This window comes from Conger conger, unplaced genomic scaffold, assembly GCF_963514075.1.
Source record: "Conger conger unplaced genomic scaffold, fConCon1.1 SCAFFOLD_110, whole genome shotgun sequence".
Lineage (NCBI taxonomy): Eukaryota > Metazoa > Chordata > Actinopteri > Anguilliformes > Congridae > Conger > Conger conger.
In genome coordinates, this window is record NW_026890234.1 from 43531 (window position 1) to 61693 (window position 18163).

The following is an 18163-nucleotide window of genomic DNA, read 5'->3' on the forward strand; positions in this document are numbered from 1 at the left end:
CTGCGTGCTTTTACACGTGTAGTCGCTGCCACACGATTGGCTGATGAAATATGTGCATTAGCAGGTGTGCACACGTTTCACAGCAATGTGCTTTTTCAGAGCCGGTCTGTGAGTGACGGGCTGGTCCAGGTCGCAGGCCTTCGTAAGGGTCGCAGTATCTTTCCCCCGTCATGAGAATATATTCATTTCAGCCCCGCCCCGCCCCACCCCACCCCCCCGCCTCAGTGGCACATTTAGCCGTGAATGACGTCATTCCCAAAATGTGCCTGCTCGTATGTCACTCAGTCCTGTCACCACCGCCCCCCCCCCCCGCCCCCCCCTGCCCCCCGCCCCGCGGAGGCTGGCCTGACGCGGTCGCTGTCTTCATTAGCGTTCCTCAGACCTCAGGCTGCTCACACCTCAGGCTGCTCAGGCTGCTCAGACCTCAGGCTGCTCACACCTCAGGCTGCTCAGGCTGCTCAGACCTCAGGCTGCTCACACCTCAGGCTGCTCAGGCTGCTCAGACCTCAGGCTGCTCACACCTCAGACCTCAGGCTGCTCAGACCTCAGGCTGCTCAGGCTGCTCAGACCTCAGGCTGCTCACACCTCAGACCTCAGGCTGCTCACACCTCAGGCTGCTCAGACCACAGGCTGCTCAGACCTCAGGCTGCTCAGGCTGCTCAGACCTCAGGCTGCCCAAGGCTCCACACACACACAGAGCAGACGCGCCGCACGTGTTTTTAAAAAGCACATTTATTCAGGAGCGCACACACACACGCAACACTTTACACAAATAATTGAAAATACATTTCCGGTGAAGGTGCAGGTGAAAGCGGTCAGCGGGTGAAGCGTGTGGGATGAGTCGAGGCTGAAATGAACGGCGGTAAACCCTGCATGGCTCTGGTACCCTGGGTGCAACGAAACAGAGTAAAAGAAAGAACAGCTGCGTCAGGAGACAGACAGCACATGGTTTCAGGCTCTCCATTGTATCCACGCAACGTGGGTTCAGGTTCTGGGGTGTGTGGTCAGGTTCTGGGTGTGTGGTCAGGTTCTGGGGTGTGTAGTCAGGTTCTGGGTGTGTAGTCAGGTTCTTGGCCTTGTTTTCAGGTTCTTGGCAGTGTGTAGTCAGGTTCTTGGCCGTGTGTTCAGGTTCTTGGCCGTGTGTTCAGGTTCTTGGCCGTGTGTTCAGGTTCTTGGCCGTGTGTTCAGGTTCTTGGCCGTGTGTTCAGGTTCTTGGCCGTGTGTTCAGGTTCTGGGTGTGTAGTCAGGTTCTTGGCCTTATTTTCAGGTTCTTGGCCGTGTGTTCAGGTTCTTGGCCGTGTGTTCAGGTTCTTGGCCGTGTGTTCAGGTTCTGGCAGTGTTCAGGAGGAGCCCGCAGCCTGGCAGAACTTGTGCAGCTCCAGGGTTCCGGAGGGGGGGGGGTTCCAGAGCTCTCAGAAGCGTGGTTTGATCTGGAGTGGCTTCTCTGAAACGCAGAACAGAGAGAAGGTTCCACCTTTCAGCACAAACCTTACAGAACATCCACCTCTGTACTACAGCACTGGTGCTGTGTTACCTTACAGAACATCCACCTCTGTACTACAGCACTGGTGCTGTGCTACCTCACAGAACATCCACCTCTGTACTACAGCACTGGTGCTGTGCTACCTCACAGAACATCCACCTCTGTACTACAGCACTGGTGCTGTGTTACCTCACAGAACATCCACCTCTGTACTACAGCACTGGTGCTGTGCTACCTCACAGAACATCCACCTCTGTACTACAGCACTGGTGCTGTGCTACCTCACAGAACATCCACCTCTGTACTACAGCACTGGTGCTGTGTTACCTTACAGAACATCCACCTCTGTACTACAGCACTGGTGCTGTGCTACCTCACAGAACATCCACCTCTGTACTACAGCACGGGTGCTGTGCTACCTCACAGAACATCCACCTCTGTACTACAGCACTGGTGCTGTGTTACCTCACAGAACATCCACCTCTGTACTACAGCACTGGTGCTGTGCTACCTCACAGAACATCCACCTCTGTACTACAGCACTGGTGCTGTGTTACCTCACAGAACATCCACCTCTGTACTACAGCACTGGTGCTGTGTTACCTCACAGAACATCCACCTCTGTACTACAGCACTGGTGCTGTGTTACCTCACAGAACATCCACCTCTGTACTACAGCACTGGTGCTGTGTTACCTCACAGAACATCCACCTCTGTACTACAGCACTGGTGCTGTGTTACCTCACAGAACATCCACCTCTGTACTACAGCACTGGTGCTGTGTTACCTCACAGAACATCCACCTCTGTACTACAGCACTGGTGCTGTGTTACCTCACAGAACATCCACCTCTGTACTACAGCACTGGTGCTGTGTTACCTCACAGAACATCCACCTCTGTACTACAGCACTGGTGCTGTGCTACCTCACAGAACATCCACCTCTGTACTACAGCACTGGTGCTGTGTTACCTCACAGAACATCCACCTCTGTACTACAGCACTGGTGCTGTGTTACCTCACAGAACATCCACCTCTGTACTACAGCACTGGTGCTGTGCTACCTCACAGAACATCCACCTCTGTACTACAGGACTGTAACTCGGTCACGGCACTCTGCAGAGGGCACACCAGATCAGAGTGTTTTTGAGCGTGCACATGAAGAGCGTGCACATGAAGAGCGTGCACATGAAGAGCGTGCACATGAAGAGTGTGCACATGAAGAGCGTGCACATGAAGAGTGTGCTTGCAGCTATGCTATGCTAGCTGGTGTATGTGTCATGGAAAAAATTAATTACATTATTACATTATTAATCCACTCAAGAGGGCTCAGCCACTCTTTCTTACGGGCACCATGGAGAGAATCTGCAGCTAACACTCACCGAGCACTTTATTAGGAACATTTCTACTTCATCACACCTACTTATTCACGCGATTATCTAATCGGCCAATTTTGTGGCAGCAGTGCAACGAATGCAATCATGTAGATAAGGGTCAGGAGCTTAAGTTAATGTTCACATCAACCATCAGAATGGGCAAAAAATGTGATCTGTGGAATGATTGTTGGTGGCAGACAGGGTGGTTTGAGTATCTCAGAAACTGCTGATTTTCACACAACAATCTCTAGAGTTACTCAGACTGGTCAGACTGCAGTCTACAGAAACGTCTGTTAATGAAATAAAAAATAACCTCACATGACAACAGTGGTATGCAGAGGAGCATCTCTGAACACACAACACGTCATAACTCTCAGTGGATATGCTACAGCAGTAGAAGTCTAAAAAATTAGTCAAATAAATACCTAATAAAGTGCTCGGTGAGTGTATATCGCAATACGGTGCTTTCTCTGAAACAAAGCATCGAGCTCTCTGATATACTGCAAATACTCTGTGTTTTACATGAAAACAACATCATTATCACATCCAACATTGATCCAGCCATATACTAGATATACGTTTTTTCCCCCACTGAATGAGCTCTTAATGAAAAAGTTTTATTACACAGTTTTACAAAACAACTTTATCTGCTGATGAACAAACAGAAACCGACACACGCAGTCCCTTAACCCAGCTAACACTGAACGTCCTCACAACGTTACTTCAGTGTTTTGTGAATGTAGTAGCATTGCCACTACTCTGCGGCACGACGGTTGTGAGAAGGTTCAGCGTTAGCTGGGCTAAGCAGACACAGTCTTCCACCCCCGTGGGACGTTTGGGAACAGCTGGGCTGGCGATGCTTCCGGAAGATTCATCCCGGCCACCATTCCGCACGGTCGCCACATCGCCCAGCACATGTTCATCTGAGCGCATCAGCGCCTGCATGCCCTGCACCAACCGCACCTGTGAGCTCACGCCTGCACTGCGTTAGCACGACAACTGTTACACGCGTTACCACAAACGACTGTTACACACGTTACCACAATGACCGTTACACACGTTACCACGTTGACTGTTACACACGTTACCACAAATGACTGTTACACACGTTACCCACAAACGACTGTTACACATGTTACCACGACAACTGTTGCACACGTTACCACGACAACTGTTACACACGTTACCACAAACGTCTGTTACACACGTTACCATGATGACTGCTACATACGTTACCACAAACGACTGTTACACACATTACCATGATGACCGTTACACACGTTACCACATTGACTGTTACACACAGTACCACAAACGACTGTTACATGCGTTTCCACAAACGACTGTTACATACATGACCACAATGACTGTTAAACACGTTACCACAAACGACTGTTACACACGTTACCATGATGACTGTTACATACGTTACCATGACGACTGTTACACTTGTTACCACAAACGACTGTTACAGGTGTTACCACGACGACTGCTGCACAACAACTGTGCCAGTACATAAGCGTGTCTACATAATGTGGAAAACAATAACAACAATAATGACAACAACAAAACTACTATTATTGTTATTATTATTGACCGCGACTACCACTACTACTAATAATGTAAAAAAAATAATTGGGGGGAGAGAGTGTAGGCAGGGTGGGGGGGTGTAGGCGGGGGGGTGGGGGAGTGTAGGCAGGCTGGGGGGGGTGTAGGTGGGGGGGGGGGGGGGGGGAGTGTAGGCAGGGTGGGGGGGTGTAGGCGGGGGGGTAGGGGGGTGTAGGCAGGGTGGGGGGGTGTAGGCGGGGGGGTGTAGGCAGGGTGGGGGGGGAGTGTAGGCAGGGTGGGGGGGTGTAGGCAGGGTGGGGGGGGGTGTAGACATGGGGGGAGTGTAGGCAGGGTGGGGGGGTGTAGGCGGGGGGGTGTAGGCAGGGTGGGGGGGAGTGTAGGCAGGGTGGGGGGGTGTAGGCAGGGTGGGGGGGGGGTGTAGACATGGGGGGAGAGTGTAGGCAGGGTGGGGGGGGGTGCAGACATGGGGGGAGAGTGTAGGCAGGGTGGGGGGGTGTAGGCAGGGGGGGTGTAGGCGGGGTGGGGGGTGTAGGCGGGGGGGTGGGGGAGTGTAGGCAGGCTGGGGGGGTGTAGGCGGGGAGGGAGTGTAGGCAGGGTGGGGGGGTGTAGGCGGGGGGGAGTGTAGGCAGGGTGGGGGGGTGTAGGCGGGGGGGAGTGTAGGCAGGGTGGGGGGGTGTAGGCGGGGGGGAGTGTAGGCAGGGTGGGGGGGTGTAGGCAGGGTGGGGGGGGTGTAGACATGGGGGGAAAGTGTAGGCAGGGTGGGGGGGTGTAGGCAGGGGGGGTGTAGGCGGGGTGGGGGGTGTAGGCGGGGGGGTGGGGGAGTGTAAGCAGGCTGGGGGGGTGTAGGCGGGGAGGGTGTAGGCGGGGGGGGGGGTGTAGGCAGGGGGAGGGTGGGGGAGTGTAGGCAGGGTGGGGGGGTGTAGGCAGGGTGGGGGGGGGTATACATGGGGGGAGAGTGTAGGCAGGGTGGGGGGGTGTAGGCGGGGGGGGGGGGAGAGTGTAGGCGGGGGGGGGGGGGGGGGGGGCTGTAGACATGGGGGGTGGTATCTCCTGGTCGCAGGGCCCCTTATAAAAATAAACCCCGCCCTAAAGGCCATGAGTTGGGGCAGCCATTTTAAATATAACCACACACATGTACCCCCAGAGAGGGGCATGTGCCACCCCCCTGTCCCAAAATAAGCACAGCCCCCCGGGGGTGCACACGGGACCCCTGCCCACAGCTTTCTGAGAAAGAGAATCAGTGGGGTCTGATTACCCTGGGGCAGGTCGGGGCTGTTTTATCTGCCCCTGGGGCAGGTAGGGACCGTTTCCTTTACATTGGGGCAGATGCATGTCTGCTGGGGCAGTGCAAGTGTGCATACACACACACACACACACACACACACACATAAAGATACACATACACACACACACACACACATACACACGCATATGCATACATACACACACACACACACACACATACATACATACACACACACACACACACACACATACACACACACATACATACATACACACACACACACACACATAAAGATACACATACACACACACACACACACACACATACACACGCATATGCATACATACACACACACACATACATACATACACACAAACACACATAAACACACATAAACACACACACACACACATGTACACACACACGTACACACAAGCATACAGACGCACAGACATACATACATACACACACACACACAGACAGACACACACACAGTCTTAGTAATGTGTGTATCGGGGAGCAGGTGAGGGGTGAAAGGTCGTAGCAGCGTACGTAGGAGGAGGGGGTGGTGGAGGAACGGAAGGACAGGGGGAGAGAGAGGGAGAGAGACGGGGAGAGAGGGGGAATGAGACAGAGGAAGGAGAGAAGGAAGGGTTAATAGGGCAATGAGCTGGTGGAAAGTCAGGTGGGGGCTGTGTCAGTTTATCGAGTTGCATGTCACGGTGTGGGGTGGGGTGCGGTGGGGTGGGGTGCGGTGGGGTGGGGGGGAGGTGTGGAACAGCATCCATCTTGAGGGGTTTGGGCTGCTCTAATCTCCTGTCCGTCACTCTGTCAGCGAACAGCTCAGCTGTGCCCCTCCTTCACGCTAATCCAAAGTGTTATTGCCCACCCTAATGATTATTACCCCCCGTCACTCACCCCCTGCTACAAACAACAAACACCACTACAAACAGGACAGCACGGAGCCCCGAGCGCCCCATTACACTACCGTTACCCCTAACCATTACCGCTGTAACACCGCTAACCATTACCACTGTAACACCGCTAACCATTACCACTGTAACACCGCTAACCATTACCACTGTAACACCCCTAACCATTACCACTGTAACACCCCTAACCATTACCACTGTAACACCGCTAACCATTACCACTGTAACACCCCTAACCATTACCGCTGTAACACCCCTAACCATTACCACTGTAACACCCCTAACCATTACCGCTGTAACACTGAATAAACACCAAAAGTTATGTTATTAATAACACAGAGTTGTTACTGCTCGCATTGACATCTGTGTTATTAACACTGAAAGTTGTGTTATTACCAGCACCGAGTTTGTCACCGTGACGCTACGCGACTGACCTGGGCCCTCGGGCCCCGGGGGGCCGGGCGCGGGCGGGGCCCTCCTCCCGCTGCGGGGAGCTGGGCAGGGAGATGAAGGACGGGAGCGTCTCGTGCCCGGAGGAGGGCGGGGCTTCACCCGCGGACTCCGCCCCTTCTGATCTGGAGCGGCGTTTAAAAAAAAAAAAAAACCCCAATTAAAAATATTCATTAAAAAATGTATTCATCTAAGAAACAAAGCGATCACATTGCGACCGTCAAACACAAAACACATTTCACTGCTTCATCTGCACACTCCAGAAGGGTCAATCAATATATCAATCAATTAGAATATTCGTATGAGCTGGTACCTAGAAGGAAACCCAGAAATAAGTTTTTCGGTAAAGGCAGAGTAAAGTCCTGGTTTGTGGTTTGGGGGTTCAGGGTAGGGTTTGGTAAGGGTTCAGGGTAGGGTTTGGGTGGAGGGGGGGGGGGCTCACCTGGGGGGGGGCTCTGGGCCGCGGGGGCGTTTGGGGGTGCTGGTGGTCGGGCTGGGTCTGGAGCGTTTGGGTCGCTGCCGGTGCTGGAGTTTACACTGGGAGCCGCGAGGACAGACCCCACTGCTGGAGAAGTCCGGACACAGCAGGGTGTGTTTCTGCTTACACTGCAGAGGACCAGGAGAGAGTCAGCATGTCTCACTCTCTCACTCTCTACATATACACACACATATACACACACTCACACGCACACACACACTCACACGCACACACACACTCACACGCACGCACGCGCGCGCGCACACAACACACACACACACACACACTCACACACGCGCACACACACACACACACACACACACACACACACACACACACACACACACACACGCGCGCGCACACACACTCACACACACTCACACACACACACACACACACACTCACACACGCGCACACACACGCGCGCACACACACACACACACACACGCGCGCACACACACACGCACGCACACGCACACACACACACACGCACGCACGCGCACACACACACACACACACGCGCACACACACACGCACGCACGCACGCAAGCACGCGCACACACACACACACACACACACACACACACACACTCACACACGCACACACACACACACACGTGCATACACATTCGCACACACGTGCATACACATTCGCGCGCACGCGCACACACACACACATACACATGCACAGGCACACACGCGCACACACACACACACACACACTCACTCACACACGCGCACACACACGCACGTACGCGCACACACACACACACACACGTGCATGCACACACGCGCACACACACACGCGCACGCGCACACACACACACGTGCATACACATTCGCGCGCACACACACACACACTTTATTAGGTATTAATTATTATTAAAAAAAATTTTTTTTTTTACTTATTAGTCTTCTGCTGCTGTAGCATATTCATTTAACAGGTTTGCCGCGTTGTGTGTTCACAGATGCTCTTCTGCATGCCACTGTTGTAATGTGTCGTTATTTGTGTTCTCATTTTCCTCAGACGTCTCTCATTAACAAGGTGTTTCTGTCTGCAGAACTGCTGCTCACTGGAATTTTTTTGTTTTTCCAGACAATTCTCTGCAAACTCTAGAGACTAGTGTGAAAATCCCAGAAGATCAGCAGTTTCCGAGATACTCAAGCCACCCTGTCTGGCACCAATAATAATTTTCCATGGTCAAAGTCACTTAGATACTATATTATATCACGCAAATATGTTATATTGTTGTTCGTGAGAGAGAAAGGGTGTTATATATGTGTGAATTAGAGTTAGTGTGAGAGTAAGTGTGTTACATTGGTGTGAATTAAGAGTCAGTGTGAGAGAAAGTGTGTTATATTTGTGTGAATTAGAGTCAGTGTGAGTTAAAGTGTGTTATATTTGTGTGAATTAGAGTCAGTGTGAGAGAAAGTGTGTTATATTTGTGTGAATTAGTAACTTCATTCTTTGGGAGATTCAATCCTCCCCACCTGTCATCTAATTATACCCACTATGAGGCAGGAGAGGGCGGGGTAGGCGGAGGTCCTGAAATAGAGTGGGTGGCGGTGGGGTGGGGGGTGGTATCACGTTCCCGGGAGCAGCACGACCCCCCCACCCACCCCTGGACCAGCAGCACCCCATATCCCACCAGGGACTCCCATCAGCCATGGCGTCTAGAGGCCACATCAGGCGAGCACATTAATCTAATCCCCCCGGGACGCTTCAGGGCGACCTTTGCCCTCCCATCGAGCTGCGTAACCACGGTTACCGGCCAGGGTGAGGCCGAAGGGCCCACATCCCCGCCAGGGGAACGACGCCGATCGAGTTCGCCTCAAATTCGATAAAAGCGGAACGGAACCCGCAAAAAAACACAAGACGCATCGTTCAGATCGAACTTCCGCCCCAACCAATGGCGGCTCTGCTGTGTGTGCTGATTGACAGGTGCTCTGCGGTGTGTGATGATTGACAGCTGGTGTGAAGGTGTACAGCCTGCAGCTGTAGGGCTGTGTGAGAATCAGAACCGCCGCTCCCAACTCTTGCGCTCCCCCAGGTTTTCATTTTATTTTGCCGTTTGAAGGCAGGACCGGGCCCCTTGTGAGTGTCAGATTGTGAGAATGGAGCTGGAGGTAACTAGGCCTCAGAGGGACAGATTGTGAGAATGGAGCTGGAGGTAACTAGGCCTCAGAGGGACAGATTGTGAGAATGGAGCTGGAGGTAACCAGGCCTCAGAGACACAGATTGTGAGAATGGAGCTGGAGGTAACTAGGCCTCAGAGGAACAGATTGTGAGAATGGAGCTGGAGGTAACTAGGCCTCAGAGGAACAGATTGTGAGAATGGAGCTGGAGGTAACTAGGCCTCAGAGGAACAGATTGTGAGAATGGAGCTGGAGGTAACTAGGCCTCAGAGGGACAGATTGTGAGAATGGAGCTGGAGGTAACTAGGCCTCAGAGGGACAGATTGTGAGAATGGAGCTGGAGGTAACTAGGCCTCAGAGGGACAGATTGTGAGAATGGAGCTGGAGGTAACTAGGCCTCAGAGGGACAGATTGTGAGAATGGAGCTGGAGGTAACTAGGCCTCAGAGGGACAGATTGTGAGAATGGAGCTGGAGGTAACTAGGCCTCAGAGGGACAGATTGTGAGAATGGTGCTGGAGGTAACTAGGCCTCAGAGGGACAGATGACCTGAGTGGGAGTGGTGCTGAACTGAAACACTGCAGTACTCTGAAATACAATAAATTATCCAGGTCAGAAAATATATTGCAGTGCTTCAAAATATATGAGCAAATATCCACATTATTGCCACTTTCAGATATTGATATAACACTTTTGAACACGATTGCTGTGAAATATATTCACCAATATCGTTTCCAAAAAAACGTACATCTACATTTTACAATATATGCCAGGATATTCCATTTCTGCAAGGCATTCTGAGGACAGTGTTAAATATCAGGCAAGGGAGGGGGCGGGGGAGGAGGTGGGGGGGTCCCACAACTTAATGCAGGAGCGGTGTGGTTCTAAGTGTTTGGCAGGGTGCACACTCACACACTCACACACTCTCACACACACACACACACACACACACACACACACACACACACACACACACACACACACACACACACACACACACACACACACACACACACACAGACAGACAGACAGACAGACAGACAGACACACACACACACAAGTACCCATATAAACACATAAGCACATATCCACACACCCCAATACATACACACACGTGCACACACCCATAAACACTCTCACACACACACACACACACGCACGCGCACGCACGCACGCACGCAGACACGCTTGCGCGCACTCACACACGGGCACACACACACACTCACAAAAAGGAAGAAAGGATGAAACATCTTTATACGAGACCAAGTTAACAATTTTCCACTTGATTTAAGGAATGGTGAGGAATCTCTGGGGCCTATTAGGGCCGGTGGCGGCGTGTCAGGGAGGGAGAGTCAGCAGTTTGTGCATCACCCGGAGAGGAGAGGGAGTTAACCCCCGAAAGCCCGGCCCCCCCTGCCAGGACCGCCTCCATCAGCACTTTTCCCAATATATAATTACAGGCTGCTATCCATCATATCTGGGACAGTGCTTCTGTGCCACACCAAAAAATGAGACTAAGCACTTTCGCTAATAGAATAAATATTAATATCTCTTGTTTTATACCGGTCTCATTTTCCGCCCGAATATTTAAATATTCCCTGACAGAGAGAGAATGCAACTTAGAAAAACAAAAGCAGAGGGGTTTGCGTGCGTGGGAGAGAGAGAGAGAGAGAGAGAGAGAGAGGAGGGGGGAGAGTGCGAGAGACACACAGAGAAAGGAAAAATGACAGAGGAAAAAGGAGAGGGAATGAGATTCAGAATAAGGAAATGGCTTTGGAGATGGGTGAAGCGGATCAGACAGGCAAGAGTCATCAGACACTGACACGGAGGCAGGGAAGGCTCATCTCTCACACAGGCAGCGCTCCACCGTGGACCGCCACGTGTCCATGGTGCCGGAGATACAGGATTCAGTTTGTTTTCTATTTTTTATTGATTTTATGTAATATTTTTGAAAATTTGTTTCAGATTTTTTTCCCCCATTTTCTCCCAATTGGGTTGGCAATTGCACCCTCTCTATTCCAGTCACCCATGTTAACGGATACACCACCTGCATCCTCATCCCTCGGCGGCCCGGTTAAATCTAGTGATCCATAGACCCGGTGAGATCTAGTGATCCGTAGACCCGGTGAGATCTAGGGATCTGTAGAACGACACACCTTCCCCAAGCCGCACCGTTCCGGCCCGTGACCGTGATTCTGAGGCGATCAGGGAGCAGCCATCTACACGGCGATCCTACCTGACCCGGCCAAACTCGGCTCTGGCAGGACCGCGACGCGAACCCCGGGCCTCGGCGTGCAACCGCGTCGGACCGATGCCGGCATCAAGGCACCGCGATAAAGTTTCAAACGTTCGTAAATCACTCCTTTTGCCAGGGCCCGGTTCTCTGTCAGTACAGTTCCGGCCTCACTTGCTGACCTTGATTTGTGGGTCACAGTGGACAACTGGGCTTTGCTTGAGCAACACTGTCGGAACCGGGCCCTGGCAAAGTAACGATTCTGCTCTTGAAGGAAAAGCAATTGCCATTTACTCCGTAAAGCAAATCATGAGTGACACATCTGGACTGAAAAAGAGAGGAAAGGCACCATGGTCTACTATTAACACTCTCTCAACATATTTCAAACGTATACTAAATGTACGTTTGAATAATGCGAATGAAACAAAATATAAATAAATCTAATTTTTACAGTAAGTGAAGCGTACTGATATACACTGTAAAGAGATGGCTCCACAGAATAATAAAGCTTGGGTGCGTTATTTGAAGTCCTGAAAGGTCCACAGCGTTTAAGGCCCCTAAATCCCGAGAGATAAGCCCGGAAAGAGAACGCTAGCGGGTGAAATTACCCGACTCATTACACCGGTCCTGAAGGAGAACAGCCTGAATAACGAGGCCCGGCTGAGGCGTCCCCCGTTCGGGAGGAGGAGATGTAAATCACGGGCACGTCACGGCTGGTCCGCAGAGACAGGCCATCGTGTAGACTCTGTCGGCCTCCATCGCCGCTCCCACGCATCAGCACTGTCACATTGCCTCGTGACTGCCAGATACCCCCCTGATGGGGGGTACCCTCACCCCTTTGGGAGAGTACCCTCTGACCGACCCTCACCCCTTTGGGACAGTACCCTCTGACCGACCCTCACCCCTTTGGGACAGTACCCTCTCACCGACCCTCACTCCTTTGGGACAGTACCCTCTGATGGGATGTACCCTCACCCCTTTGGGACAGTACCCTCTGACCGACCCTCACCCCTTTGGGACAGTACCCTCTCACCGACCCTCACCCCTTTGGGACAGTACCCTCTCACCGACCCTCACTCCTTTGGGACAGTACCCTCTCACCGACCCTCACTCCTTTGGGACAGTACCCTCTCACCGACCCTCACCCCTTTGGGAGAGTACCCTCTCACCAACCCTCACCCCTTTGGGAGAGTACCCTCTCACCAACCCTCACTCCTTTGGGACAGTACCCTCTCACCGACCCTCACCCCTTTGGGACAGTACCCTCTCACCGACCCTCACCCCTTTGGGAGAGTACCCTCTCACCAACCCTCACTCCTTTGGGACAGTACCCTCTCACCGACCCTCACTCCTTTGGGACAGTACCCTCTGATGGGATGTACCCTCTCTCCTTTGGGACAGTACCCTCTGATGGGATGTACCCTCTCTCCTTTGGGACAGTACCCTCTGACCGACCCTCACTCCTTTGGGACAGTACCCTCTCACCGACCCTCACTCCTTTGGGACAGTACCCTCTGATGGGATGTACCCTCTCTCCTTTGGGACAGTACCCTCTGATGGGATGTACCCTCTCTCCTTTGGGACAGTACCCTCTGACCGACCCTCACTCCTTTGGGACAGTACCCTCTGATGGGAGGTACCCTTATCCCTTACCCCTTTGGGACAGTACCCTCTAACGGGATGTACCTTCTCTCCTTTGGGACAGTACCCCTGATGGGAGGTACCCTTATCCCTTACCCCTTTGGGACAGTACCCTCTGACGGGATGTACCTTCTCTCCTTTGGGACAGTACCCTCTGACCGACCCTCACCCCTTTGGGACAGTACCCCTGATGGGAGGTACCCTTATCCCTTACCCCTTTGGGACAGTACCCTCTGACGGGATGCACCTTCTCCCCTTTGGGACAGTACCCTCTGACGGGATGTACCTTCTCTCCTTTGGGACAGAACCCTCTGACGGGAAGTACCCTCTCCCCTTTGGGACAGTACCCTCTGACTGACCCTCACCCCTTTGGGACAGTACCCTCTGACGGGATGTACCTTCTCTCCTTTGGGACAGTACCCTCTGACGGGATGTACCTTCTCTCCTTTGGGACAGTACCCTCTGACGGGATGTACCTTCTCTCCTTTGGGACAGAACCCTCTGACGGGAAGTACCCTCTCCCCTTTGGGACAGTACCCTCTGATGGGAGGTACCCTTATCCCTTACCCCTTTGGGACAGTACCCTCTGACGGGATGCACCTTCTCCCCTTTGGGACAGTACCCTCTGACGGGATGTACGCTCTCCCCTTTGGGACAGTACCCTCTGATGGGAGGTACCCTTATCCCTTACCCCTTTGGGACAGTACCCTCTGACGGGATGTACCTTCTCTCCTTTGGGACAGTACCCTCTGACGAAGTCCTGGCAGACGGCCGCCGAGCGCGACACGTAGACGTGGCTGTAGGGGCAGCTGCTGTTGCTGCAGATTCCTCTCAGGAAGTAGGAGCAGACGGGCATCTGAGGAGGAAGGGGTGGAGCACACACACACAGGGGGCTGCGCTCAGCTCACACATTCAGGGTTTGCAGGATAAACATGTGGACGTTCGGTACGGGGTCCGTTCAGCGCATGTGCACTGAACGTACACAAACCCTCTCTCTCTCTCCTTCTCTCACACTCTCTCTCTGTGTCTCTCTCTCTCCCTCACTCTCCCTCTCTCTCTCTGTCTCTCTCTCTCCCTCACTCTGTCTCTCTCTCTCTCCCTCTATCTCTCGCTCTCGCTCTCTCTCTCTCTCACTCTCACTCTCACTCTCCACACCTGGGTCCACACCTGGGATCTGTAACCTCATCCCTCCACTTGCTGTTGGGATCTCCTGCCCGCTGTGATGTTCTGGTGGGTCTGGAGCAGAACCCCTCACCCACCCCCCCCAGCCCCCCCCGACTGAAGGCACCTGGACTATGACCTGTGCAACAGGGAGTCCCTGGGAAGCAGGGAAGTATTCCTGGGAATATTTTCAGGTCAGTCACCTTCACCCATCGCCAGCACATGCCTCTCACCGGCAGAGCAGTGAGGCAGTCGGGCTGGGATGCAGACCATTACACATGGGGGGAGAGAGAGAGAGAGAGAGAGAGAGAGAGAGAGAGAGAGAGCGAGCAGGGGCGAGGGAGGGAGAGGGAGGGAGGGAGGGGGAGAGGCTGGGGTATTTTTGTCTTCAGGGGCTTGTTTTTTTGGTTGTACATCAAATGTAATTACACCCATCACCAAATCCGTGTTTTAATTGCGCTAATTGCAATACACATATATATTATTTTTTTTAAATACGTGAGTCTAATTAAGGGCACCTCACCACATAACCCCCCCCCCCACCCGCACCCGCACCATCTGCTCCAAGTATAAATAAGGGCAGTATCAGGGAACGCGGTGCGGGAGGGTGTGGGGGGGGGGGGGTGTGGGTGAACGCAGTATCGTCTCATAACGGATCATATCGCTGCTGCCTAATTATCTGCTACAGAAATATTTACCCAGGCACTCGCAGGAGCAGAGAGGCTGATGTGTTTATGTGCGCGGAGAGCAGCCAAGCCGCGCAGCGCGGGGGGGGGGTCCGGTTTCAGCGGGGGGGGGGGGAGGGGGTGAGAGGGGGGACTAATCGGTCTTCTGCAATACCCCTCCAGCCTGCCAGCCCAAACGCACATGCCAGGCTTAAATTGGGGTTGTTAGAAGAAGAGGGTGGGGGGAGCGGGGCAACTGGCACCGATTCAGGAGTGTTAAACGAAATGGACAACTGCGCTCTGGGGGGGGGGGGCTTGGGCAGGCTTCCGGGTGGGAACGAAAAACACAGAACACCACGCGCACAGCGGCAAGACACGACACGCATAGTGACAAACGCACAGCCTCCTAATGTATCGTGTCACCGTTTACTTGTTTCCATTGCCTAATTTCACCTCGTACTTAACAACTTCCTCGCTTTCTGTCGTGCTTTAACATTTGAACTCACCGTCCGGGGGAGAAGCACTCTGACCAGCTAAATGAACGCTGGATGACAGCGTGGTGACGCTGCCGGGGGGGGGGGGGGGGGTACGTACGCAGTAACCCCCCCCCCCCCGGGCGCGTTCGAGCAGCGCCCGCGGCAGCCAGAGCCGTCTCCCGGCGCGTCACTATAGACGTACCGAGAGGGGCCCTGGCCGGGCGCGATGTGAAGCGATGTGGGTTCGGGCAGCAGAAGGGAGGTAGGGTTACCCACCCCCCCACCCCCCCATGCCCTTACATGCACAGCTGCACCAGGGTAGCATCCCACATGGACCCCCCACCCCCCTCACCCCCAAATGTAGCGCTGCCAGAGAGCTGTCGGGATTGTCAGGGCCGCCCGGAATGCGACACCGGACCCCTCACCCGCCCCGGGCCCAAAAACGTAGGCTGAGCGTCACAACGCAGGAGCCCTGGAACCGACCCCTGGCACCCCGGGACACCCACGTCAGTCCACACGCTGGGCCCGTGTCATCGGCGCCTTCTGAAAAACCATAAGCGGTAAACGGCAGTGCCCGCAGGAACTCCCGCTCTGATGGAGGTGCCGTAGGATATCCCGCTTTTACATTATCGCCTTCCAGAGGCACGCTGCAATCTGATCATGCACGCTGCCCACAGTCCAGTCTGTCTCTGTCTCTCTCTCCCCCTCCCTCCCTCTCTCCCTCTCTCTCTCCCCCTCCCTCCCTCCCTCCCTCCCTCTCACTCTCCCCTCCCTCCCTCCCTCCCTCCCTCTCACTCTCCCCCTCCCTCCCTCTCTCCCTCCCTCACTCTCCCCCCTCCCTCCTCTCTCTCTCCCTCTCTCCATCCCTCTCTCTCTCCCTCTCTCTCTCTCCCTCCTTCTCTCTCTCCCTCCTTCTCTCTCCCTCCCTCCTTCTCTCTCTCTCCCTCCCTCTCTCTCCCTCCCTCCCCCTCTCCCTCCCACTCTCCCTCTCTCCATCCCTCTCTCTCTCCCTCCTTCTCTCTCTCCCTCCTTCTCTCTCTCCCTCCCTCCTTCTCGTCTCCCTCCTCCTTCTCTCTCTCCCTCCCTCCTTCTCTCTCTCCCTCCCTCCCTCCCTCTCTCTCTCTCTCTCTCCCTCCCTCCCTCCCTCCCTCTCACTCTCCCCCCTCCTCCCTCCCTCCCTCTCACTCTCCCCCCTCCCTCCCCTCCCTCTCACTCTCCCCCTCCCTCCCTCCCTCTCTCCTCCCTCTCACTCTCCCCCTCCCTCCCTCTCTCCTCCTCCCTCTCACTCTCCCCTCCCTCTCTCCCTCATCCCTCTCTCTCTCCCTCTCTCTCTCTCCCTCCTTCCTTCTCTCTCCCTCCTTCCTTCTCTCTCCCTCCCTCCTTCTCTCTCTCCCTCCCTCCCTCTCTCTCCCTCCCTCCCTCCCTCTCTCTCCCTCCCTCCTCTCTCTCCCTCCCTCCCTCTCTCTCTCTCTCTCTCTCCCTCCCTCCCTCCCTCTCACTCTCCCCCTCCTCCCTCTCCCTCCTCTCACTCTCCCCCTCCCTCCCTCTCTCCCTCTCTCCATCCCTCTCTCTCTCCCTCTCTCTCTCTCCCTCCTTCTCTCTCCCTCCCTCCTTCTCTCTCTCCCTCCCTCCTTCTCTCCCTCCCTCCCTCCTTCTCTCCCTCCCTCCCTCTCTCTCTCTCTCTCTCTCTCTCTCTCTCTCCCTCCCTCCCTCTCTCTCCCTCCCTCTCACACGTACACAGACATGTACACACACACACTCACAGATCACTCACCTTCTCTTTAGACACTTTGTGTGAGAAGGGGCAGGAGCCGTCCGTCTGCTTGCAGGTGCCTCTGAGGAACCTGCAGGAACCAGGAGCCTCAGTGAGAACCCAGCCACACCTTACTGCTGGTCTATAGCCCAGCCACACCTTACTGCTGGTCTATAGCCCAGCCACACCTCACTGCTGGTCTATAGCCCAGCCACACCTTACTGCTGTCTATAGCCCAGCCACACCTTACTGCTGGTCTATAGCCCAGCCACACCTTACTGCTGGTCTATAGCCCAGCCACACCTCACTGCTGGTCTATAGCCCAGCCACACCTTACTGCCGGTCTATAGCCCAGCCACACCTCACTGCTGGTCTATAGCCCAGCCACACCTTACTGCTGGTCTATAGCCCAGCCACACCTTACTGCTGGTCTATAGCCCAGCCACACCTTACTGCTGGTCTATAGCCCAGCCACACCTTAAGGTCTATAGCCCAGCCACACCTTACTGCTGGTCTATAGCCCAGCCACACCTTACTGCTGGTCTATAGCCCAGCCACACCTCACTG

General features: G+C 54.1%; 1 protein-coding gene across 1 annotated transcript in view; it reads right to left on the reverse strand.

The window, feature by feature from the left end:
- Positions 1-716: 716 nt before the first annotated feature.
- zc3h3 (zinc finger CCCH-type containing 3) overlaps positions 717-18163 on the reverse strand; it is a 38768-nt gene continuing 21321 nt past the window's right edge. Inside the window, exons 5-9 of the mRNA XM_061230042.1 lie at positions 17618-17687; positions 14266-14397; positions 7498-7661; positions 7040-7180; positions 717-1444 (exon numbers count right to left, since the gene is read on the reverse strand). Coding sequence (XP_061086026.1) covers positions 1324-1444; positions 7040-7180; positions 7498-7661; positions 14266-14397; positions 17618-17687 — 628 coding nt within the window. The 3' untranslated portion in view covers positions 717-1323. The remainder of the gene's footprint in view (positions 1445-7039; positions 7181-7497; positions 7662-14265; positions 14398-17617; positions 17688-18163) is intronic.